We start from the raw sequence: 26927 nt of genomic DNA, 5'->3' as shown, positions 1-26927 counted from the left end.
GTGGCTCAGCGGAAAGAAATCTGACTAACATCTATGAGGACGAAGGTTCGACCCCTGGCCTTGATCAGTGGGTTAAGGCCGTGAGCTGTGGTGTAGGTTACAGACATGGCTTGGATCCCACATTGCTGTGGCTGCGGTGTAGGCCAGTGGCTACAGCTCCAATTCGACCCCTAGCCTGGGAACCTCCATATGCCACAGGTGGTGCAGACCTAAAAAGACAAAAAAAAAAAAAAAAAAAAAATTCACTGGCTCTGAATTTAGGGACTCCATTTCCACTGTCCAATTCTATGGTGAAATAAATAGATAAGAATGATCCCATCCATTAATGTGTGACCCCTCTCTCCCCATCTTTTCATCCCAGCATGTCTAAAGCTCTTCCTGGGCCTGACAAAAGATCACTACCTAAGTCATAGGACTGAAATATTCTCAGGGTAAAACACAGGACACGTTTAGATAGTACAGATATTAAAACATCCCCTAAAATAAAAAGAGTGGTCAAGTAGAAGTTTCTGGGTTGGAACTAAATGCCATTGTTCATGTTTATTTATGTCTGGATGACATGTTCTTGTTATTTTTAGAGGTTTGGGGCCAGCCTAAATAGGTCTGTGAGGCCTTAGTGAACTTTCTCTTCCCATCCTGCCTCTGCCCCCACCCCCTCCACTGCAGCCACAGTGGTAGCTGATACTGTCAATAACATGCCAGGGACAGCAGAGGGGAGTGGCTTTAGTTACAGTCTTGGATTTTAGGATTGAAAGAAAAAAATTTTAGGTCACTGCCATGTAAATGCTTAATTACAAAAAATCAAATAGATATGTACCAGACTTAAGTTGATGACAACTAATTCACTATTTTGAACAACCAACAAATCAAATAATTCTGAATTATAGAGAAAAGGATAAGAAAGGAAACTAAAATTAAAAGCAGCAGCTTCCCTCCTGCCATTTAAAATTATAACTTTTCTTTTGATCTTAGGCTTTGCCTTTTCACAGCTTGCTTTCAAATCCTATCTATTTATAATTCCCCATTATTACTGGTCTTTTACTCCCTACTTGGATGGAGAGCCAGAACACCAGAAAGGCCTCTGGTTAGTTTCTTCCTTGGGTCTTTCAAACAGCCAGTTTAGTTTCATAGACTAGTCATGTGCACTTATAACATGAAGCAGTCTCACTCCTCTGTAGTGTTTTATTTTTAAAAATTTAAAAATTTTTTTTTTGCTTTTCAGGGCTGCACCCTTGGCATAGGGAAGTTCCCAGGCTAGGGGTTGAATCAGAGCTGCAGCTGCTGGCCTACACTATAGCTCACAGCAATGCTGGAGTCTACAACCTACACTACAGCTCACAGCAACTGCAGTCCTTAACCCACTGAGTGGGGCCAGGGATCAAACCCGTGTTCTCAGGTTGCTAGTCAGATTCATTTCCACTGAGCCACAACTGGAACTCTTGCAGTGTTTTAAACTGTTTATCAATTCCCCTTTTCCAGCCTCTTGGTAAGCCCCTGCCCACATGTCTCAGAACTCCACATACTTCCCTTCCTTCATTTTATTCTTTTCCTTCCCAAGCTGAGTTCTGCAGGTCTCTCCTAGCTTTGGTTTCCTCTGCCCAACTAGTTTAAGCTGATCCAAGGTCACAGAAAGTCTAGAGGGGATGTCACTGATTCTGTTGGCTCCTGTCAAGCTACAGAAGCCTAATTGGGTGAAAATCTCTGCAAAATGTTTTTGAAGGTCAGGTTTATACATATGCAACAAATCAAGTAAATTGGATTGCTTTATAAGGAGATTTTATGCATTTGCTTATTTCAACCACAAGTATGTATATCATGATGTTTATTCCCACTCTGAACAGAGACCTCTTCAGATCACCAGGTCCTTTATTTTATTTATTTATTTATTTTTTGTCTTTTGTCCTTTCAGGGCTGCACCTGCAGCATAGGGAGGTTCCCAGGCCAGGGGTCCAATCGGAGCTACAGCTGCCAGCCTACACCAGAGCCACAGCAACACCAGATCCAAGCAGCATCTGCAACCTACACCACAACTCACGGCAACGCTGGATCCTTAACCCACTGATCGAGGCCAGGGATCAAACCCGCAACCTCATGGTTCCTGGTTGGATTCATTTCCACTGCGCCATGACGGGAACTCCACCAGGTCCTTTAGGAGCAAATCTAGTAAATTCTTATCTAGTGAATAAGATAGGATGATTTATTTCCTGAACGAGTCTACAAGTCCTGAGAGGCTGGGGGCGATTTTTTTTAAACTCTATTTTATATCCAATTAGCACAGTGCCTTGGGCCAGCCAGGCTCTCAATAAGCATTGGTTGGTTTTGGTTATTGATACCCTGGAAATTGTTAGGGGGGGAAAAAGCCACAATGCCAAATTGAAACATAGTACTCTTTTACCTCTTCTGGCAGAAAAAGAAACTGCATTGTCCCTTTCCAAAATAAAAAACCAAGCAACCATGTTTTTATTTTCCTATGCTCCCTGCAGAGTGTTCTGTTACAGAGAAAATATCCCCCAGGAGAAGATACTCACACGTCCCCACGCATGCTGCTCGGGGTGGCTCCTCCATGAAGGTACCCGGGTTTTCGGGCATGGATTTGTGCTAGAAAAGCCTTTTCAGAGGTTGGTGATGGAACCAGATCCTCATATTGAGTCCGTGCAAATTCAGAATCCACATTACTCTCCGTTTCACTCCCCACTTCTATTAGGTACAATTGAAAAAGTAAAGAATGACTTAGATTCTTTTATAATTGGCAAATAAGGGCTAGGCTTAAACCAATCTGTGCTTTATAAAACACTGACTAGTTATTCTACATAAATCATTTAAGTGTTCATTTTTTTTTCAAAATGAGAATTGATGCTTATACGAATTACCATAAAATCATTTAATATACTGTATTGTCTTTTTTTAGCTTAATAATGCCATGAATTTTTGTGTTCATAACTGACTTGATTCTCGAATCTTCTATTTTTCCCCTCTACGACAATCTTTATTAAAACTGTTGTTGCTTTTGCTTAATATTACTTTAACTTAGGACATAGAAGACTAAAATATTCACTTAATATTTGAAAATATTATAAGAGCATAAACTTTTGAATGTACTTGAAATGTCCATAATGAGAATAACAATTTTAGTCATCATTTGCTAGGGCAGTGGTTACATGCCATTAATCATGATTATTAACTATTGTCCTTTTTATCCTATTCGGTAATCAATCTAAAATAACAGCAACAACTTTCATTGCTTTAATTCTAATTATAGAGGCTTTTTTTGGGGGGGGTCTTTTTAGGGCCACACCTGTGGCATATAGAGGTTCCCAGGCCAGGGTCATATCAGAGCTATAGCTGCCAGCCTACACCATAGCCACAGCAATGCAAGATCCGAGCTGATTCCATGACTTACACCCTAACTCATGGCAGTGCCAGATCCTCAACCCACTGAGTGAGCTCAGGGATCGAACCACATCCTTATGGATACTAATCAGGTTTGTAACCTGCTGAGCCACAATGGGAACTCCCTATAAAGGCTTTAAGAAACTTAAATCCAGAAATTTTTTTAATCTTGAAGTTTTATTTCTTACAGTTGTTGTTATCTCAACTAAATGACTGTAGCACTGCCAAAGAGATATCTTGCTAGATGGGCTTTAAGGAATAGATGAGATGTATTAGTAACTGGTATAAGATATTTACTTGCTTATTCATGCTGTTAAAATTTTAAAACTCCATGTGGTATTATTAGGATGAAGGGTGTTGCGATTTTACGCTATTTATTTTCTGGGCAGATCTTTCTTTAGTGATATTGAAAAGATAAATTTCAGTTTGGCTTCATTCAAATAGCCATGTGTTCCAAATTAACGGAGTCTAAATAAGACATGTGACCATATAAAATAACTTTAGGTTCCTGTCACTTTGGGTCATGATATATTTAACAGTGGCTGACTTGGTATCCTGCAATTACAAGCCAATTTTAAGATCTTCCTTTATTCCTTTTTTTTTTTTTTTTTGCATTTTTCAAACTTTCTGCCTTAAGCATGTATTCATAGCCTTCTTATCACTAAAAGGTAAATGGCCCTAAAAAAATCAGATATACCAACAAAATATCACACAGATCTTTAAAAAATCTTTTAATATTTGATAATGCACAGGTTGCTAACAGAAACTTATGTGTCTCTCTGCAATGAGCAGACAAATGAGAGGGGACCAGGGACTCACCAGAATTCAGCTCTTTGACGAGAGAGGACATAGTGTTAGTGATGGAATCCGCAGCTACTAGTAAGTCATTCCTTAAATTTCTTCTTGAACCTTAAGAAAGAATGATAATGAGAAGAAAAAAATCAAAGCTTTCCTTTTTCTTATTTTTTTTTAATTTTTTATGCTGTTTATCATTTCCATTGATATCCTAAAGCAAAAAAGTCTAAGACTCTCCTTTCAGAAGTGCTTTGGTTCATTCCTACCCCCAAATAGTTTTTCAGGGCAGTGGCCTTGGATGTAAGATGACATGGCAATTGATCAGGGTTCCTAGAACTTATTGTCCAAATTGGGACAACTTTACAAGTGAAGGGACGGTATTAATAATAAGATAGTGTGAACTGGTCCCAGGTAAACCAGCTTGTATGGTCAAGACTATCTTCAGACTAACCGACACAGATGAAAAGTCTGGTTTTGCCATGAGAGCTGGGCCTTCCCAGCAGCTGCCATAGCTTTAGCCATTACCTGGTGGCTGTGAGCACACCAGATTCTGATCTCTATCACTGCCGCCTCTAACTCCCATCAGGGTCCTGAGCTCCCCCTATCATTTCAGATACCTCCTGGGAATGGAAACCCCATGCACTGAAGGTCCTCAGAGTGCGGAAAAGGGGTAAGGAGTCTCGCTCCTGTTGCCAAGTCATGGGCAGAAGAATGGGCCTGGTACCCTGAATTGGGACTTCAACCATGTTTCTCTATGGTAGAGAAAGATTATGATGAGGTTTCCATCACAATAGGGTTAAATGGGTATTTGTGGGCTGGCTTGGGAGTGGGACAGGTAGACATGGAACAGTGGACTAAATCCATAGTATCTTTGGGAAAAAAGCCTCAAGATTCCAAATACTTGACTTACAGATGAACTTATGTAGGATGAGCTCTTTATTTTATAAAGTGTTAAAATATTTCTTAATGAATAAGGTCACTAGCTTTGGAACCATCCTACCCCCCAAAGTACAAAAGTGGAAGAGGAGTGGGAGAATGTTGTGTTATCTCACATCACTCTTTGCCTTCCTTTTTTTTTTGGCTCCATCCATGGCATGTGTAAGCTCCTGGGCAAGGGTTCAAACCGGAGCCACAGCAGTGACAATGCAGGATCCCTAACCTGCTGAGCCACCAGTGAACTCCCCTCCCCTATTAACTATAGCCTTGCCTCCTAGTCCCAAGTCGCAGAGGCAATGATTCAACTCTTTAAGGCGTCTGTAAAATGAGAAAACATCCATTTTTTTTGTTGTTGTTGGTTTTTAGGGCTGCACGGGATCTGAGCCATGTCTGCGACTCACACTACAGCTCATGCCAGATCCCAGACCCACTGAGCAAGGCCAGGGATTGAACCCGCATCCTCATGGATACTAGTTGGATTCCTTTCTGCTGCAGCACAATGGGAATTCCTTAAACATCTTTCTTGATCACGTCAAGTCTAAGGAGATAGGATTGTTTAATCTCAAGCTTGAGTTTGCTTTGGTGTAAAGAGAAGAAAGCAGGAAATAAGACCTTTCAGAACTTTAAAATGCATTACCTTTGCAAATTTCCTGGGGTATAGCTGAAAGGATTTCCCTTCCCTTCCTTTAATGAGCAAAGACATTAAAAACCAAAGCCAAAACCATAACAGGGCAGGGCAAGGGAAGCCAAAAGAAGATAAGATGGTGAAGGGAAGAACAGAACAGGGTAAGGAGTTTCTAAAAGGTCTTGCAGGCCAGGCCTGCAAACCACGGAATACCCTAGAACATCCATGGTGCGGTTCTGATAACTCCAATCCACGAAATCCTTGATACTTATTTGCCACATAAAAGCAAAGCACAGCAAGGAATAATGACACTTACTTTGTGCAAACGCCTCCTGTACGTCTCCCCCTACCCCTGTGAGAGAGTCCTGAGGCGTGTGGATCGGGGTGGAACAGGCAGATGCAGACCGGACGGGCATGGGGATGGGCCTGCTGATGGTGTGGCTGGGGGAGGAGCGGGGAGAACCTGCTCCCTGGGTCTGGAGAGACAATGCAAGTCATTAATTTGTTTTCCCAAGAAAGTGCCAGATGCCATTCCCAATACCTCAGTCAAATGTTAAAATTTGGTGCCAATGGAATTCCAAAGCAGGTGAAAATCCTAGGCAATTGAGATGATAATACTAAATCTGATTTGCAGGTGCAGATAATCTAGGACCTTAGAGTACAGAACCTGAAGTTTTGGTAACAAATCGAAAGCTACGAATATTAGTACAGCACTCATTGTTCTATAATATATGAGAGTTTGCCTAGGTAATGAAGCTACAGTTAGTGATAATTACAAGGTGTGTTTATTTTCTCTTTAAAGGAAGTTCTATATAGAAAAAAAAATAGGAGAAAGTTTAAAATGTAAACTCAGAGACTATTTGGGGTGGGTGTGGTTTATGTACTTCCTAAATTTTCAACGGTCTCTCCTGGCATCATCTGTAGAGGATAATTTATAGTTCAAATCATGTCATGCCATATTGCATATATTACATCTCAAATTAAGAATCAAATGAGGCATAAATCGTTTAGTCCCTATTTTACAGTAAATTCTGACTTTGTCAAATTGCTCTGTGACGCAGGGATTCAAATGGGGAAGAGGAAATAAAAGAAATCGCTGTTTCTAATTTTGGGGTAATGTTTCAGGTAGGAAATGTCCTTCTCTTCACCTATGCAAAGGCAGCTTTCTAGCAGTAAGAACAGTGGGATTTGAAATAGGAGGAAACAACTTAAAAGCCATTTATCTTTGCACTCCAGTCCTTCAGCATGAAATTGTTCTGAGACTGCCACACCTTGAATCTCACAGCCTTGTCTCTATGGTGAGGTCTCTGGGCAATATTTTCTCTCTTTTCATAATTAGTTTACAAAGGAAGTCAAGTCAGTATGAATAACAGAAGGTAAGCAGCACATACACAACAGCACAGAAATTCTATTCCAGTTGGTCAGGTCTGGCCAGGGGGAGGGAGGACTCTTCCACAGCAAGGCCCAGAGATTCACCATCACCCCCCTCAAACCCCAGGCATGCACCATCAGAGCAGTGCTCTGAAATATTGGATTTAGATCCTTGCTGTGGGTTCAGCTGCTTGCAGTTAAAATACACATCAATCCTGCAAAATGCCATGCTGTTAGCTTTCCAGGGCTCAGCATCACACATAAAAGTCAAATCTATGAATGGAGAAAAACCCAGAATTAAAAATGAAGCAAAAGAGAAAATAACTCATGTGATGCTCGAGGGGCTGAGGATTCCACTCTTTCACTCACAACAGTACCTTGGAAGGCCTGTCCGGCCTAAGGAAGAGAAGTGTGCCCGCTTGCGATGCTTTGTAGCCCACTCGCCCCAGCCTGCTCCAGGATGGGTCTGGTTTCCCCCAGCGAACTCTGGCAGCTCAGTGTCATTACCGTGAAACCTCTGCTTCTCAGCTACCTGGGCATTTCCTTGCTTCCCACGCCAATAATAAGTCACTTCACGTTTGCGTCCTGCTTTGCCACATACAAGGGTTTTCATGCACCCTCATTTGTTGTAGGAGGTCCCATTGCGCTAAAGGTGTGGTTATGGACCACAATGCTCAGAGAGATGAAAAGAATTGCCCAGGAGATGGAGCTAGAGAGCCTGGGCTGCAGCTTGAGCCCGGATGCTCGGCCTGCTTTGGGTTGTGGGGACCTGGTTGGGCTACGGCTACTGGAGGGTCCCTTAAAGGAGACAGGTGTTGGGCAGATACCCTGAGGTCAGGTGCCTCTCACTGGCAACCTCTCCTGTGCATCCTTTTCAAGGCAGGGTTCTCAGCAGGGCTCCTCATCTGGTCCCTTTACCAAGGAACCAGGTGCAGCTGGGAGGAGGGACTGGAGACAGGAAGGTGGACAGAGGGATTGGAAGAAGAAGCTGTGTAGCTCTTGGCTACACAGTGTGGGTTATGTTCTCACCTCCGAAAGCCAGATCCTCTTCTGTGATAGGAGGTTCACCATAATAATAAAACTCCATTTAGGATGTCATTTACAGTGTCTAAAACACATACACTGCTCTGTTTTACCTCCCACTAATCAGTGCTAGGTATGATAGGAGCTATATTTGTGTGTGTGTGTGTGTGTGTGTTGTGTCTTTTTAGGGCCATACCCATGGCATATGGAGGTTCCCAGGCTAGCGGTTGAATTGGAGCTGTAGCCACTGTCGTACACCACAACCACAGCAATGCCAGATCCAAGCCACATCTGTGACGTACACCACAGCTCAGGGCATGCCAGATCCTTAACCTACTGAGAGGTCAGGGATCAAACTCATATTCTCATGGATACTAGTCAGATTCGTTTCCACTGAGCCACGACGGGAACTCCAGGAGTTTAGACTTGAACAGCAATTTGCAGTCTAGAAGGCACGTCAATCCCATCTACCTCACTTAATCTTTTCAACAACCCTATGAGATATTATTATTATTATTCCCGTTTTTCAGGTTAGCAAGCTGAGGCTCAGAGGTGATAATTAGGTTACTCAAGCTAGTGTGTAGCTAGTTACTAGTCGCTGAGCTAGTGAATGACAGAGATAAAATGGTTCCCAAGCTTATAGGCTACAAGGCCAGGGCTTTCCCATGGCACCACAGGTTCTCAGGATTGTGGGCACTGGGTCAACAATCACACGCTTCACTAACAAAGAAAGGTTTAGCGATCTGAAGACAGAGAAGGCGTAGGATTCAAACCCACTGGGGAGTGGTATTGGAGCATTGGTCTAGGGCTTTCTGCTGGCCAGGCAGCATCTTTAGTTACTGGGTCATGGGGAGTAGCTTGAGTACCACAGGGTGCTTGTGTGGGCCGCTCCCCTCCCTTTTGGATACGACACTGGCTTCACCTCTTCCTGTTTAAGACCTTCAAAAAGTCTCCAAAGTCCACTTTTCCTACTCCTTCCTGCCTGCTTCCTGTCTTCAAATCTCCCACTAGTGGTCTTGTGTTCAGAGAAAAATAATGAACTGTGGTCACGTGTTAAGAGAAAAACCACTACCTAAATTACACAAATGTGTGCATGACTAATAGCCACCATATCCTAAATGGATCTCTAATTGGTATAATTTCAAGCAGGCTGATTATGTGAAGAATTTAGGTGGAAGATTCCAAACTGAAGTAAGAATTCAGCTGCATCTTTCCCACAACTTGTCATTACCCCATCATGGTTGGTCTTTGCCCAGACTAGGGGCGGGGGCGGGGGTAGAACCCTGGCTCTCTGGGCCATCAGGGCCCCATCTCTCTTTGTCAGGACACTGGCCAGTTTGATGCATAGCAGACTTACTGCTGGGAACACTGCCTCTGGGCTTTTTGCTGTTCTTGTAGGACCACTAGAGAAGGGCAGTTGCCTCTTGGCATTGGGGTAGAGCAGGGAAGATATCATTTTCACAGGTAACGGTGGCCTCTGCTCTGGTTCTGAAGCATGGTTGTCGACTAAGAACTCCAGAAGAGTTAGAGTGAATCATCTCTGTGAGCATCCTTTCCTGGAAATTACTTGATGATTAATGGAGCAAAGACTTAAGGGACAATGGTCCGTGCCGATCAATATATAGATCTCAAATTCCTGAGAAGAGAGTTGATTTATGGAAAAAGGAAAACATACATCATACTTGGCAAATTTAAAATAGCTCTCTTCCTAGAGAATAAATGAAAAATTTATTTTTACCCTCCATTCTGAGTCCACTCAACCTGCTGTTGTATCAATTTTTAAAAAGTCTGACAAGGTCCATAAATTTTCTGATGTTTTTCCCCCCAGGAATTACTTGGGTTCCCATTCAGCACCAGAAAGGAAGGATGCTGTAAGGAGAAGGCCAAATATCTAACCATGGAAACAGCTCTGCCTGGAGAAATGGCACAGCAGGTGACTATGAGAAGGAGTAATTGGGATTATGAAGGAAAAGCCAGCTTCTCAAGTCTGGCTAAGAAGGCTGCGCAGTCAGGCTGGTTTTACATAACGGCCTGGGAAGGTACAGAAAGCAGTGTTAGTTACATTTAACCCTCTTTTCCTCCATTCTTCCAACACATATTTACTGTCATCACAGGCTTGTGGTGGGGTACAGATGAGGTGGCTAATTCTGGCTGGTCAGACAGGAGGCACCATTTGACTTGGATCTTAGAGCGGAAATTTCCAGGCAGAAAAGAAGTATGGGGGGAAGAGCATTCCAGGGGTTTGAAGTATGACAGGTAAGGTACTAAGAGTGTGAGGGGCACTGGAGATACTCTGGGGAGGGCAGTATGGTGGGTACACCTGGTTTGCCATGGGGAGTGGAGCAGAATGAGGCTGGGCAAAGGTGGAACTGGGTTTGGGGGCTTCCAGTGTCATAAGAGGGGCTTAGTCTTTATCCTGAACTAGAGGGTTTATTTTTTTAAGGCTTTAAAAAAAGTAGAGAGACAATTTTTACTTTTTTAGAATTAATCAATTCCTAATTTGAAAGAAGTGTGAGAAAAAGACAGGAGAGAGAAAGAGCAAGAGAGTGAGAGAGAGAGGAAGGGAGACAGCGAGGGTATGCTTTTGAATACTAGATGTTAGTCCTAATATTGCAGTTGATTATTTATGATGCGAATTACCTCTCCCCCATTCTTGATCACTCCACTGCTCCATAGACTATCCGCCAGAGAGGATGGCCAAGGGAATAATGGACAGTGAACCTAAGATGGTAAAATCCATCATTTCTGGCCTGTGTACATTTCATATTATGTTTCGAGGAAGTAGGAACTCAAGTGATGATGGTTTCCTGAATTAATCGGGCCATCCACTTGTAAATAGAGAAGAGAAGGGGAGCAGAAGACGGAACTCGAAAGCCTGACTTTCTTCCCTTGATTGAGACACTGATAGTTAATGTGAGAAAGAGAAGCGAATGAGAGAGAGTGTGTGTGTGTGTGTGTGTGTGTGCTCGCAAATGCACGTGTGCAAGTGTGAGCACACGCACCTACATGTAAAATGTGGGTCAGATTAGAACAGGTTATATATTCTCGTGCGTATGTGTATACATGTATACATGCAATTATACTTATATCTGACATGCCCATAGCATTTCACAAAGTACTTTCATATCCATTACCTTTTAAAATCTCTACAATAACTCTGTGAGCCATGTATTATCAGTGTGCTTGAAAGAAACTGCTATAAAGTCAAGTGAATTGCTCAAGGTCTTAGAGCTGTGAGTGAAGAGCCGGGCCCGTCGTAAGTCAGGTTCCAACTCCAGTAATCCAAGAAAATGATCACTGAGATCTTGTTTTCTGAACTCAAAGTCAGGATACTTGGTTTTAGACCGGGTCATAATACTTGGCACTGGAAGCAGACCAGAAACTCTGGAACATATTGTCACTGCTATTATATCCCAGCCGCCTTCATTATTAAACTTTTTATGAGTGTTCTTTTTATAGTTCCTTCAATAAATCTTTAAAATACACAAAGAAGAAAGAGGGTAGGATAATTTTAATTCAAGTTTGTAAACAAAATTTATTGCTTATGATACCATAATCATCATATTATATTACAGGCACTAGTTTTTTTAAATTCATGTTCTTTCCTCAAGGGGAATAAATTCATGCATTACCTCTAACAAGAAACAGTATAAGTAGGAATTATGTATACCAATATAATAAAATACATTGAACCACACAGACTTATAATAAAGCAAGTAGAGGTTATTAAATCAAGCACAATTTGTTGCGTGTGGTGTCTTAAATCTGATTTTACAAAGAGAATGTCCCCAAAGGGGAAAGGCTCATAAATAAAAACAGAATTTAGAAGGAGATGCCAGACTTAAACCTCTAAATTCTCTCCTTAGATCATGTTATATCATGAGAAATCTATAAATTTGGATGGCATTTGTTTATTTCCTTGTAGAACTGCCTCTATGGGATCGGGACATAGGGGGTTCTGTCTTTAATTTTAACTGAAGGTCTGTATAAGAATCAGCCACAAGAAATCTACCGCTGTGTTGTCCCTTTTTATTATTCACTATTCCTTCTCTAAAGCTCCAAGTGAAAACTTTCTTTTTATATTTTATGCCAACAGAAATTTTGCTCCCTTGAGAATGGGTATTTCTGTTCTGAAAAACCATCAATTACGTTTTCCTTTTTTTTTGCCTCATTGCTACAAAGCTCAGAGTAACACCCTTGTCCCTTATGATTAGCATATGTGCATTTTCTTATTTTTCTGTTTCTATTTTATGAAGTCATTGTTTATGTCTTTTGTTGTAAGCTGCCTTGGGAGCTTTTTGAAAAGAAGCTTGAATATGTAAGCAAATAAGACCCACAAACTCTCTCCCCACCCAGACAAAGCAGTGCAGACATCTGGGTGTTACTAATAATGGCCCTTAAGTACCTATGCAACAGTACCCACTGTTGGCTGGCTTTCAAAGATGCTGCAACTGTTTAGGGTTCAGTGGGGGGGAGGTGGAGGGAAAGGAGGCAGTGATGCTCTTATGGGCGCTGCCATGGTTTGGCTCTAAGCATCCATCTGCTTATGAACTTCCTGATCCACCGAGCTTTTCAAGAAAGTGTTGCCTTGGAAATGGTAGAGTAAGGGTCCCTCAGGGAAAATGACTAAAAGCAAGGCTGACTGACTATAGAATGGTTGTCCTCTCTGTCCACTAGGAGGAGGAAGGTTATATTTGAGCTGTATTTCTTTTTTCTATGCACTTGCCAAGTAAGAGACAGGAAAGAAAAGAGGCTGCTTGCAGAGAAACACCACGAGATGGCATTTTTCTTTACCATGATCTAAGTATGTCGAACATACAATAGCAATATCCCATGAATGCATTTATAGGCAATTATACAGGAGCAAAAGTGTGTCCTTTACCCAGGGGGGCTGTCTCTCATTCAAGTAATTTTGTTCACAAAATACAAATAATGTAATACATTGTCTTTATTGTCTGACATTACAGATTCATTGTACACTTTCCTTTTTTACAGACTGTGGGAATGAAGGGTAAAAATGTGTCCAGCATTTTGCAAACATTCTTTGTTAAACACAAACACACACAATGAATAATAGGAAAGAGAATACAGAAGAATGAAAAGGTACGTTGAAATTGGACGGGCTGTGGTTCTAATTGATCCATGGAAAGAATGTAAAACTTTTTGCTAAGACCAGCAAGTGGGATATATTGTCATACACAGCTTGGTACATGCATTGAAAGGAAAGCTGCTTTTTATTTTGCTTTTGTTTCATTATTGTTATGTTTTGAGTTCTCGGCTCCCTCTGCTGGCTTCTGCACATGGCCACATGGTCAGAGGGGCTTCAGTTTCAGGCTACAGAGTCACAAGGTTCCTATTTCCAGGCAAGATGTATGAAACACCTTGTGAACTCCCAGAGCAGAAAAGTGCTTGGTGATAAGAGAAAGGCTGAAGGTTGCCTATTGGTTGGAGATGACTGTCAACCAACGGTAGGGATTCTGATTTGGGATGTGAATGGTTACAGAGTACAGTTTTTCTCTTGTTAGACTGAGCATATAATGTGAGCAGTGGGGAGCAGGGCTTAAAAATTATGCAATGAAAGGAGATGTAACTGGCTGATTTTTACAAAAAGAAGTTCCACACCTTTTCAGTAAAATGGAAACTGAACCAAATAGTCACAGCATGAGAGGATGTCAAGATTAGCTTCTGAGGGCTATGGGTTCTACTTAGTGTAACTTCAGTGACTGTGGTAAATGTCTTTCTGTTAAGAAAAGGGTCTGATCAGCAACCCAGAAAAGCATGAGACTGATTTGAAACATAGACCCCTGGAGATCTGAAAAGTTTCCAACAAATTCAAATGTGTTCCCTCTTCTGAAAGACATAATAGCTCTTCTTTTGATGTCAACAGTAGTAATAGTTATAAAAAATGCTAACTTTCATGTCTCAAGTCAAGCACTACATTGAAAAGGAAGCAAATTAGTATAATTTTTTTTTCCTCTTTCCAAACTGAAGCATGAACATACATTAGAGGCAAAAGCAATGAGAAAAACAGCAGGATGGCAGGCCCCTCCACTGTTAGTTAAGACCTGCAGTAGGGGACATAACTTACTCCCTGCTTCAATTCTTCTTCCTACAGAAAGATTGAATCAATAATAGTTAGATTACCCAGGGTTCCAATAAGAGCATGTACACAGCGTGAAGGAAGGAAGGTGGGAGAAAATCTCAATGTGGCTTTGATGGCAGGTCAAGCCTCTTCTACCTTGGCAACTTTAGTCTATTCAGATATTTGAGATAACAGACCCATCTCTTTCCTCCATGCATCCAACCATCTTTCAACATGATTTGTCTCTCCCTCCTGCTATTGGTACATCCTGATACAGTAGACAGTGCTCAATTAGGCTAATGCCTAATTAACGCCGAGATAGCTGGTGGTAAACAGACTCCTATCTCATTGCTACAGTGACAGAAGCTATGGCAATAGAAGCAAGGGGCTGTCTGGTTTCCTCATTCAGTGGAGGGAAAGTTGGGAGGGGCCCTCTTCATTTGGCACATTTGGAAAGGAAAACAGAAAGAGCTTTTCTGGATCATCAAATCAGATCATAGGGCAGAAACAGCAAGAGGGTACGAATTACCTAGTCCTGTCTTAGCATGGATAGTACAACAAAAACTGAATCTTACACTTTACATGTCTGATACAATGAAAAGTGAATTTTGTTTAGTAAAGATAAAGCATTCTCGACACTGATGGCAGGAAAAGTCTTCTAAGGAATGAAAAAGAATAAAGAAAAGAAAAGAAAAAAAAGTGTTATATCAGTGCCTGGGGACATAGTAGGCTTCAACAAATATTTATCAAATATTTAATTTCTTAAATTAAAAAATAAGTAAATAAAAGGGAAGGAAGGGAGAGAGAAAGAAAACACAGGAAGGGAAAGAAAGGAAAAGAAAGGAAGGAAAGGAAAGGAAGGAGAGAAGAAAGAAAGAGAAAGAAAGAAAAGAAAAGAAAAGAAAAGAAAAGAAAAGAAAGGGAGAACAAAAGAAAGGACAATACAGAAACAATAAACAATAGGGTGTGAGGGGCATGGGGGGGTCCACGGATTGAAAGGCAGGACATCTTGTCTCACAAAGGAGCTATCCCAGAGACTCTGCCTTTGTTATTCTATCAGAAATTTTGGTTCCTGTCGTTGGCATTGTCACAGGTGCAGTCCATACTGGTTCATGCTTGTTTATACCAGGCAGGATCACCACAGAGCACTGAAACCTCTACTGGAGCAACTATGGGTATGTGGCTATAATTAGTCTACTTTTGACTTGAAATGCAATTTAGTGTATACTGAAGAAGGGCAGAAGGATTTATGAAAGAAAGAATGCCACTTCTGAATGAGAATTATTATTATAATACTCTGCAGAGGATTTCTATAGATCATCTTATTAAATGCTTTACCTGCAGAAAAGTAAGGAGATATTTCCATTTATAGTTTGTGTTTGAAACCCATAAAAGTTATGTGATTTGCTGCCAAAGCCACAGAGATTTGATAAAATTTCCTGAAATCAACCAAGTTGCTCCCCTTAATAAAACAATAATCACCCAAATTACTTAATGGCTATATCTTCATTTTCTGAATTAGACATTAGCTTCTATTCAATTTAGTCAGAATTGCTGAAGGGCATGAACTGTAAAATATTTCTAAATAAATCTAGTTTTATTACTTTCAAGGACATAAGGAACTGGAAATGAGCCAAATGGAAATAAGTTGTCCCATGAAGGTCCTCAGTAATTTGGTTCCAGGAAATGGATAAGAGTGAGCCCTGTAATTGACTGCTATCATTTGATGTGTCTAGGAAAAGAGTTTATAATTGAGTTTGAAACCACATTTTGGAGGAAATCACATATAGCAGTTGGAAAAATCATTGCATATTATGTGCAAATTTTTTTAAAAAGAAATGCCATAGTTGGAAGAATAGGAAACATTTATTTGAAGCATCTTACCTTTAGTAGCTTCATGAGACCTTCTAACTGGACCATTAGCTCTCTCCGGCTCTCCTGGAGGGCAGACATTCTCTGTTCCAGCTCATCCTTGCGCTGTCTAAGAAAGAAGCAGTTGTCATCAGAAACAGCATTCAACTCACTGAGCTAATCACATTTCCCAGTCTCATGGCACCATTCGTGGACCAGAAGAGAAAGGGCATCTCTGGGTCTTTGATAAAGTTATCAGGCAAGTGAATGTTGTCAAACGATTTTTTTTTTTTTTTTTTTTGGCCAAGTCTGCAGCATGCAGAAGTTCTAGGGCCAGGATTGAACCCACGCCACAGCAGTAACCAGTCACAGCAGTGACAACATCAGATCTGTAACCACTGGGCCACTGGGGAACTCCTGAATAAACAATTATAGCTTGGATGTATGTTTATTTCTTGAAAGTTGTACTAACAGAATTAAAACCTTATTTGATATTTCTCTCCCATCTACCCCAAATTAACCACTTAAAGAAATTTTTTTCTGTAGAAATTTTTTTTTTTCTTTTTAGGGCCACACCCACAGCATATGGAGGTTCCCACACTAGGAGTCGAATTAGAGCTGTTGCTGCCAGCCTATAGCAGTCATAGCAACGTGGGATCTGAGCCACGTCTGTGACCTACACCATAGCTCATGGCAACACTGGATCCTTAACCCACTGAGCGAGGCCAGGGATCAAACCCACAACCTCGTGGTTCCTAGTTGGATTCGCTTCCTCTGTGCTACGACAGGAATTCCTGAAATTTTTTTCTGAATGCTTATTATGTCATGACCCTTGTGCTGTGCCATGGGGTCCCCTTGAGATAATAAACAGAAACCAAACTGTTACTGAGAAAGGCCAATCCCACAGATCCTCCAAACCCAAGAACACTTTTGTAAACCTCACAGAAAACACTGATTACCTTAATGTCTGGAAATCAGATTTAGAAAGTACATTTTTCATGTCTTCAATTCTTAGTTGGCAATGTGGTACCTTTCAGAGGTGAAATATTTATGGTACATAGTTTTTAAACTCAATCTAAATTTTCTGGTTTGGGTTTGGCATCATGGAGTGAAGTCAGAATAAAGGAGTTCATACACAATTATTCTAACTGAAAATAATATATAAGGTTTGCGTTTGTTTAGTTTTGTTTTGTTTTGTAGAACTTCTCTTAAACTGTCAGCAAGAAGGATAGTATTCTATCATTGTTGTAATACTAAGAGGTACCAAAATATCTTTAAAGGATGGGAAAGAAATTAAACAGTATGGAGAAGAATATTGATCACTCATATTTTTGAGGTATACATTTTTAAATCAATTTAAAATCTATTATTTCAGGACCATTAGTGAAAAATTAATATATACAATTTTCCTCCTTTCCTCAAAGGCTTCTGTCTGATTTTGAAATAGTGAAACTTATATTTTTAAAAATAAGTGGATGCTTTAACCGCATATGTGTTAATATATGAATGGATACGACTGGTCACAATGGCTCAGACACAGTACTAAGTGTAGCTATAGCAGAAGCTCTGAAATGAAAAATTGACAACACAAAAACGTCACTTTGAGTTAGGTCAATGACTCATTCAATTAAAAGAGATTTTGTGGGAGGCCAGATTATGGAAATAACTGAAACATTTTTAATTTGCTTTCACATAGGCTTTCTCTATGATGAATCATAAACTTAAACTGCATAAACATAACTTCATTCTTTTTGAATATGTTTATATTTTTGGCTTTTATTGCCATTTAAAGTTTGTTCCCAGAGCAAGCCTTCCTTTCATTTCCTTTACCACTGCCTCTTTTTCAAATCCCGAGGACAAGGGACATCATACTTTAACAGACTTTAATGGTATCATATTTTAATCTTTGTCTTTGTGGTCTGCAGCATTCTGATTTTGAAAGTCTTGCCCAATTCGAAAACATTCTTCAATGACAAATCCATTAGTTCTTTTTTCTTTGACCTTGTCTGTACATGGTGTTCCAAGTATATCCTCAGTAGAGCTGGCAGAAAGGTGATGTTTCTGATTTATTTCCAGTTCTTCTCTAGATACTGCTCTGTAATTTTTGGCTTTTTGATCCCAGGTGCACGTTGAGAGAAGGTTGACCAAACTTCTAATATTGTAGGTAAGAAATCATAAGGGAGGCATCCCAAAACTATCAGAAAGAGTTAGCTGTTATTAATCCATAATTAATCAACATTGAAAAAAACCTTATTTATACATTTATTTTCTGGCAGCATTCTTTCAAAACACGACATTTACTCTTTCGTGCATTTGACTGAATTCAATTAAAAAACATTCATTTAATAATGTCTTCTCTATAAGTATTTACACCAATGTTAGTAAATGTGGGTTTGATAACAAATCTTTAATGTTCCAAGGAAAGTTGAGGAAAAAAAGGACTAAGTCATATTTTATTTTCATAGAGCTAAGTATATTCAAAAAAGCAATGCTTTTTTTTTTTTTTTTTTTTTTTTTTTTTTTTTTTAATGGAGGTTCCCAGGCTAGGGGTGGAATCAGAGCTGTAGCTGCCGGCCTATACCACAGCCACAGCAATTGTGGATCCGAGCCAAGTCTGTGACCTACACCACAGCTCATGGCAGCACTGGATCCTTAACCTACTGAGCGAGGCCCAGGGATGGAACCCACATCCTCATGGATACTAGTTGGATTCGTTTCCTCTGTGCCACAACAGGGACTTTGCACACTGCATTTTAGAAATATTTGTGGAATTGAACTAAATGAAAAATAAAATGAAGAAAGGTAAATCTGATAGGTAGACCAGAGGCTGGGAATCAATTAAGTGCTTACAATAGTGCAGGCAGGAGATAATTAAAACCCAAGAAAAGGAAGTGGAGTCTACCTATGCTACTCATTGCATAGGCACTTGAGTGAATCCCAGTTTCTTTATAAAGTGACTCTAATAGTAGTGTCCATCTCCCAGGCTTGCTACAGGAACAGTGATGCAGACCTTAGTGCCTAGGAAGTGTCAGATTAGCCAACAGAATTGCTTATCCTCAAATCCTATTCAGTTGACAGATCTGGGTTGTGAACCTGGCTGTCAGCTTTCTTGTGGCTAAAGCAAAAGTGGAAATATGATCATTTAGGAAGGCTATGGTGGTGCTCTTAAGATAAAAATAAACTGCATGCATGAAAAGCCAAACTCTGATCTTTCTCCCTTCCCCCAGCTGAAATTTCTCCTGTTGGCTTCTTCAGAAGAGGCCTGGAAAGGATGGAGCAGACCTCTATCAAAGCCATGATAAGGAGTTCCTGTGGCAGCATCACATGGTCACCCCTCAATGAGAACTAAGGTCAAAGTAACTGTTCAAGGTTCTATTGTTTTGGAGCTCTCTGGAAATCTGAAATGATGAAAGGATGGAATGACTAAAGGATAATACACCTTGAGCAGGGTTTCTTAACCTGGGATGTCAGGGTTTCTATGAAATCCCCAAACTGTGAAAGTGCTTAGCACAGTATGAGTGGTCCATAAACACCTAGAGAAATAGCCTTCAAGGGAGGGTCCTTCTTCTTCCAGGCAGAAGAAATGTGTAGAGTATGGAGGCAGGCAAGCAACTTAGCTGGGGTCTAGGTGTCTCAGGTCTCAGGCCTCAGGCCTCAAGCTTTATGTGGAGGCTGCCTGCTGACTGTGAGGGCCAAAAGCAGAGAAATTCTTTGCACAGCCAGACTCCTTGGTGTAGTTTGGCTGGGGTCTTGGGAAGGCCCACATGTCAGGGCAGAGGATGGTGAGAATTATCAGTCTGTTCCAAGAGAGCAATGTCAAGTAGGGAAGAAATACCCGTTGGAAAACTCATCATCAGTGGACCAGGCACATCATGATGCCTTCCCAGACTGTGTCATCCAAATGGAACCAAATCCTTGGAAAGCAAATACTAACTTGGGGGAACCAGTGAAACTGCTTATAAAAATTCCTACTCATCACTCTTCCATCAGAGAATGGGACAACCAGGGGAAGAGGTACAGGGAGCAAGCCAGGCAGAGAGACAGGGTGTCCTGAGGTGTAGATGAATGACGACTCTAATTCCAAGTTGGTTTATTCAGTTATATTTCTGTGTACCTTAGACTTCACTTTCTTAACTCATGAGTCTGGAGGGCCTATATAATTCTATTTGGCAAAAGATGCTTTCAAGCTGTGATCTCCTTTTATATGCCCTTGAGGAGCAGCAGGATGTAAAACATCACTGTTCCCTTCTTTCTGTTTTCATCCCTTTGGGGTGATAGTGTAATAGAATGTGGAAGGATTTCCACAACATCTCTCTGAAGGTAGATGAACCTACGTTGAAAAGGAGGAATTTCTGTTTCTCCCATGAAATTTATCGTGGTCTTCTAAAGTATGACGTGATCTCTTCACATCAAGTAGCCGCCACAAGTTGCAGGTTCTGTCCATTGTCTTTCCATAGCTCAAGCCTTTGGTGGGTCAGTCCCTGCAGCCAGGTGCATGAGCCTGGGAAGACTGGATCCCAGCTCAGAGGCAGGGCCTGCAGCCTGGCCAGGTATCCCAAGGGCTCACATGTTAACATGTCCAAAGAGCAGGGCTGGAGTGGAGCCCCCCGGAAAATCCCATGACTACAATCAGTAGGGACTTGGCTAAAACAAAACAAAACAAACAACCCCCTCCACACAAATAAACAAACAAAACCCCACCCACACAGAACCTGCTTAATTTAGTCTCTTTGTATGGAGGAAGTAAGTGGCACTCCAATCCTGATGAGGATTTCTCAGAAGACGCATCTGTAGTTCTTACAAAAAGGATGCTTCAAAGTTAGCTGCACCTGGAATATACTTTCCAAATAGAAAGGTGGAAGGAATGGGAATGTTCTACTTGCTAACTACAAGTGCTTTGTGAACTATCACATTTCCACAAGGGAGTATCTTGAGTTTATGTCTGTGTTGTTTTCCACACAGATCAGTCTGGGTAAGTGCCATATTCAAGGCATGGTAAGTCTGACGTGGAGCCCAGGGTGTGACTCTCCTTTTGCTGGTGGGCAAATTGGAGGCACCAAAGACTTCATCCATGTCCTCAACTCCCTATAGGCCACCCCCCCCAACTCAAGAATTCCATGATGACAGACTAGAAAACATCAGGCCTTTAAATTCATTTGTAGAATAAAAAGGAGCGAAAGTATAAAGATCTGTATATAAAGCAATTAGGGACCAAGATTTAGAGAAAATACATAGGTGACAGGTAAATTTTCAAATAAAAAACCATGATGATTATTTAGTTATGTGTTTGTTTTGCTGACTTTTTTTTTTTTTTTTTTTTTTTTTTTTTGCTTTTAGGTCCGAATATGCAGCAAATGGAAGTTCCCAGACCAGAGGTTGAATCAGAGCTACAGCTGCAGGCCTATGCCAGAGCCACAGCAACTTGGGTATCCAAGCCACCTCTGCGACCTACACCACAGCTCATGGCAATGCCAGATCCCCGACCCACTGAGTGAGGCCAGGGATCGAACCCGCATCCTCATGGATACTAGTCAGATTTGTTTCCACTTCGCCATCATGGGAAGTCGTTGTTGACCACTTTTATCATAAAGGTATCGTTGATAATGCAAGTAGCTAAACAAGAGTGGAGTGCTATTTTTTTCCAGTGAGACAGATAGAACAAACTAGTGGTTACCACTGGGGAGAGGGAAGCGGGAGGAGCAACATAGGGGTAGGGGATTGAGAGGTACAAACCATTATGTATAAAATAAGCTACAAGGATATATTGTACAACACAGGGAATACAGCCGATATTTTATAAAAGCTATAAATGAAGTACAACCTTTAAAAATTATGAATTGCTATCACGTACACCTATAACATATAATATTGTACATCAGCTATGCTTTGATTAAAAAAAGAATGCACTATAAATTTTTTTTTTTTTGCAGTGAAACATTTGTTCGGGACCTAAAGAACACTGTTTCCTTTTCTCTGTGTTGAAGAAAAACAATAAATAAAGAGCCTTTTTCCACACTCCCAGACCTCCCCAATTAGGTGTGCACTATTTTATTTTATTTACTTATTATTATTTTTCTTTTTTAGGGCCACGCCTGCGGCATATGGGTGTTCCCAGGTTAGGGGCTGAACTGGAACTTCGGCTGCTGGCCTACGCCACAGCCACAGTAACAATGGATGCTTAATCCACTGAGTGAAGCCAGGGATCTAACCTGCATCCTCATGAATGCTAAGTCAGGTTCTTAACCTGCTGAGCCACAACGGGAACTCTGGTGTGTGCTATTTTAAAAAAGCAAACAAATGGCAGCGGTTATAATGGGTAGAGAGTGTTTCCTGGGGGACACTATTAGACTTTATTGTAGATCGCAAACCCCTGTATTTCCCGAGACACCTTAGACTCCTTCCCTTACCTGAGGAGCCGGAGCTCTGCCAGCAGGGTGGGGTTTTGCTGCGCCTTCTCTGGGGTGGGCTGAGAAGCCTGTTCGTGCTCTAGCCGCAGCCTCTGGATCTCCTGTAAGATTTCTCTTGGGAGAGAGGAAGAAGGTAAGAAACCCAGGTCAGTTAACTTCCAGGATACCAAGATCTAATATCTGAGCCGATCAGGGCCACCAGAGCAAAGAAAGAAAGAAAGCATCTTCTTTCCCTTATTTGGGAGCAGAACTGAGCCTCATTAACTGACTGTCTTTTTTTTTTTTTTTTTTTGTCTTTTTGCCATTTCTTGGGCCGCTCCCACGGCATATGGAGATTCCCAGGCTAGGGGTCCAATCGGAGCTGTAGCCGCCGGCCTACGCCAGAGCCACAGCAACGCAGGATCCGAGCTGCGTCTGCAACCTACACCACAGCTGTTGGCGGATCGTTAACCCACTGAGCAAGGGCAGGGACCGAACCCGCAACCTCATGGTTCCTCGTCGGATTCGTTAACCACTGCGCCACGACGGGAACTCCTAACTTACTGTCTTTATGAGGTGTAGGCTGTAGCCAGCTGAGTGCTGTGAATGTGGAAAGACCATCTTCCTCTCCAGTACATCCAAACCAGGAAGACACTACAGTACGTCACTGGAGCCTTAAAGCCGAGGGTCCTCGCCAGGACCTGAACATCTTTCTAGTCAGTAATATAAATGCTGGGGTAATGTGTTCCGCTTTGAAAAGTGCACTGCTTAAGAGACGAAAATGAATCTTCATCTTAAGGTCACAGTCTGATCCCATAAAAGTACCTGCAGCTACCAAATAAGAGGTGCTTGGAAGGAAAATAGGGATAAGTGATGCCCATTTTATGAAACTAAATAACTCCATTCTCTCACTGAGGATGAAACCCCTCTCACTGAATTCATCAGAGGAGCCCTCAGATAAGCAAAATTCTTTCTCTTTTTCCTACCATTTTCAGTCTCAACAATGGATCTCAATGAAGGGAGCCTTGGAAGGAAAGTGCTTTTAAGAGGACTCACTATAATTGAGTCTGTGACATGAGTGCTATTGATGTGACCTCTGTCAGGGGTGAGACACGTCGGTCGTTATTGATGTTGGGGCCTGGGCTGCCCTGCGTTGGGGTGAACATTAGGCTGGCTATAAAGGATAGGGGACAGCTACAAGGCAAATTATCCCTAAGTGAGTTAGAAGCCATTAAGCAAGGTTACAAGTCATGGATTCCTGGGGGCCGGGGCGGGGGTTGGGGGGGTCAGGCTCCCATCCAGCAAAATGCAGAAGAGCCAATAAGGCAGAACAAAGCATCAAGAATGGAAGGTGAACTTGGTGAGCAAGGGGGATGGGTGGCTTTCCATCTGAAAAGCTGATTTACAACCTCCTTCTTCAAAGATACACCTGAATCAAGAGGCTAATTACCAGTGAGTCCCTACACCTCCCATGGGTATGGTGAGAAGCTTGAACCATAATTCAGTGGTTTTCAACTTTTTTGGTCTCCCTTGGTGTTCTGTAGTGGAAAATTTTATTTTCTTTTTCTTTTTCTTTTTTTTTCGTCTTTTTAGGGCTGCACCTGTGGCATATGGAGATTCCCAGGGCTAGGGGTCTAACTGGAGCTATAGCCACTGCCCTATGCCACAGCCACAGCATGCCAGATTCGAGCCACATCTTCGGCCTACACTACAGCTCACGGCAACACTGGATCCTTAACCCACTGAGTGAGGCCAGGGATCGAACCCGCAACCTCATGGTTCCTAGTCAGATTCGTTTCTGCTGCACCATGACAGGAATACCTGGGAAATTTTCTTTTCTTTTCTTTTTTTTTTTTTTGTCTTTTTGCCATTTCTTGGGCCGCTCCCACGGCATATGGAGGTTCCCAGGCTAGGGGTCTAATCGGAGCTGTAGCTGCCAGCCTACACCAGAGCCACAGCAACACAGGATCCGAGCCGAGTCTGCAACCTACACCACAGCTCACGGCAACGCTGGATCGTTAACCCACTGAGCAAGGCCAGGGATTGAACCCGCAACCTCATGGTTCCTAGTTGGATTCGTTAACCACTGTGCCACGACGGGAACTCTGGAAATTTTCTTTAAGAGAAATCTCCCATGGAAACGTAATACATCAAACAGTGAAGAAGGAACTTCTCTGGTTAAAGAAAGGGGGGTGCCCTTTGTGCTGCTAGCTCTTCTTCCTTCCTCTTCATGCTCCCCAAAAAAGCCTCTGGGGACCCAGGGAGTTCAGCATGAAAATCAGTGAACTGAGACTTCCAAGATCTTCAGGGCTAATGTCCTGATATTCTGTGACTCCCGCTAGTTCTTCTTGTTAGTTCCAAAGACAGAACCATGACAAAGCCACTGAATTCAAGGAAGGGAACTAGGACAGCAGCTACAATAAGAAAAAAGATAATAATGGTAAGATATGTAAAGAGCACTGAGTGCTCAGACTACACCTAGGAACGGTGCCGTCTTATTTAATCCTCGTAACCCATTCTATTGTATATAGTTACTACCATTATCTGTTTCATGAATGAGGGAATCGAAGCACAAACCAGTGAAAAGTCTTGCCCAAGTTCAATAACAAGTGGTGGTAGCGGTCATTTGAACTCAGGCTGATTTGCTCCAAAGCCCATATATAGGGACTCAATCTCTGATACGTGGTTTGACAGGTCTAGCCTAGGCTGTCATGTATACAGTGTAATTTGAAGGCTCCTGCTACTCCGAATACTAACTCCAATTGGCTCTTCCAAGGATGCTGTAAGGAAGCATTATCTTCTAAGGATCATTGTTCAAATGTGCATGAATGACCTAGTGAGGAACTCTATCACCCCTCTGAAGGCCAGAGATCTGATTTCTGGGTTACTTGTCACTTTGGAGACCATGGGATGGCTGGGTGGATTTCCATGGTGCAGGAATGTAACCTAGATAAGCTTTGGGACATGGTTCTGGGTCACTGGAGGGCACGAGGCCATTGGCTGAGAGAGATGAGTTCAGGATGGGCTGGATGCCCTTTCAGGCATGGGGTGGGGAAAGAACTCAGGGACAGGATGATGCTCTCTTCCTGCCACTTCTCCTCCCTCCCATTCCTTTATTCTCCCTCTGGTTCTAAAAACATGACTTTAGAGAGAGCAATCCAAAAATGCCCTAGAAACAAGCAGTTAGAGTGGTAGCATGGCACAGCCAGCACATTCATGGGGCTTCCTCTTCTTTAAAAAAATTTTTTTTATTAGAGTTGATTTACAATGTTGTGCCAATTTATGGGGCTTCTTTCTGATTCTAGAATCCCACATGGAGGCAGGTATCCCCAGGTGTTTCTTTAAAGGAAGTCCCAATTTCCTCTCAAGTGTGCTATCCCCATGCTGAGTGGAAGCAGAGGTTTGGAAGGTAAGACAAAATGCTTTAGAGGAGTTTCCGTCATGGCGCAGTGGTTAACGAATCCGACTAGGAACCATGAGGTTGCGGGTTTGATCCCTGCCCTTGCTCAGTGGGTTAAGGATCCAGCATTGCCGTGAGCTGTGGTGTAGGTTGCAGACTCGGCTCGGATCCTGTGTTGCTGTGGCTCTGGTGTAGGCCGGTGGCTGCAGCTCCGATTGGACCCCTAGCCTGGGAACCCCCATATGCCGCGGGAGCAGCCCAAGAAATGGCAAAAAAAAAAAAAAAGCCAAAAAAAAAAAAAACCAATGCTTTAGAGACATGGAAGAGTTGGTTAACACTGCAACCAAGATATTTGTGGGCTTATGAGTTTTTGCTTTGGTCTTTTGGTTTTTTTCTTCTAAAATAAAGAATGTGCCAACAAAATCTGTACATTCAATTTTGTTCCTATTGAACTTTAAAGAATTCTTGGACCATTTACCGCAAATTCGCAGGTTGTACTCTATAAGCATGAAACAGTGATCACAACCTCCTCCTTTACCAGTTGATCTCACAAGTGACATAAGTGTTTAAAAATGAGATTAAGTATTATGACATTCTGATGCTGTTTCAAGAAATATAAGACATGTAAGTTGTTTCTGTGTGGGGTTTACTCAGCACTGAGTTCGAGATCTGGCTCAGCTCTTTATTACTTTCTCACGCAATATATATTTTCTGAGCTTCTACAATGTACTAGGCATGGTTCTGGAACCCAGGGGCCATTTGTCATGGCCTCTGTTCTGAAAGAACTTCCACATCAGTCAAAGAAGACGGATAATAAAAAGGAAACAAACACTTAAAATGCAATTTCGTTCAGATAGAGACAAATCATAGCACACCCAGAGGTGTAATAGAGAGTGGTCCCTGGGGTCTGAGGTAGCGGGAAAGATGAGATAGGTGGTCTTTTAGGAGGTGACATTTGAGTTGAAACCTGAGTGATGAGAAGGAAGTATCTATGCCGAGAACCTGAGGGAGAGATTTCTAAGCTGCAAGAACAGCCAGTACTTTAAAGGCTGCAAAGAAAGAAAGAAG

General features: G+C 41.8%; 1 protein-coding gene across 34 annotated transcripts in view; it reads right to left on the bottom strand.

Annotated features, from left to right (window-relative positions):
* The window catches only part of DTNA (dystrobrevin alpha), a 420448-nt gene that overhangs the window by 11438 nt on the left and 382083 nt on the right, over positions 1–26927 (bottom strand). For 17 of the 34 annotated variants that reach the window (XM_021096230.1, XM_021096248.1, XM_021096250.1 and 14 more), the window contains 6 exons: positions 22481–22594; positions 16107–16203; positions 14229–14249; positions 6063–6222; positions 4210–4299; positions 2529–2697 (listed from right to left, as the gene is read on the bottom strand). In XM_021096230.1, the coding sequence (XP_020951889.1) occupies positions 2529–2697; positions 4210–4299; positions 6063–6222; positions 14229–14249; positions 16107–16203; positions 22481–22594 (651 nt within the window). Of the gene's footprint in view, positions 1–2528; positions 2698–4209; positions 4300–6062; positions 6223–11655; positions 14881–16106; positions 16204–22480; positions 22595–26927 lie in introns of those variants that run through there. The other 17 variants (XM_021096252.1, XM_021096251.1, XM_021096253.1 and 14 more) reach the window with 3 other exon arrangements.

This window comes from Sus scrofa, chromosome 6 (genome assembly GCF_000003025.6).
Source record: "Sus scrofa isolate TJ Tabasco breed Duroc chromosome 6, Sscrofa11.1, whole genome shotgun sequence".
Taxonomy (NCBI): domain Eukaryota; kingdom Metazoa; phylum Chordata; class Mammalia; order Artiodactyla; family Suidae; genus Sus; species Sus scrofa.
This window is presented reverse-complemented; position numbering and strand designations above follow the sequence as displayed.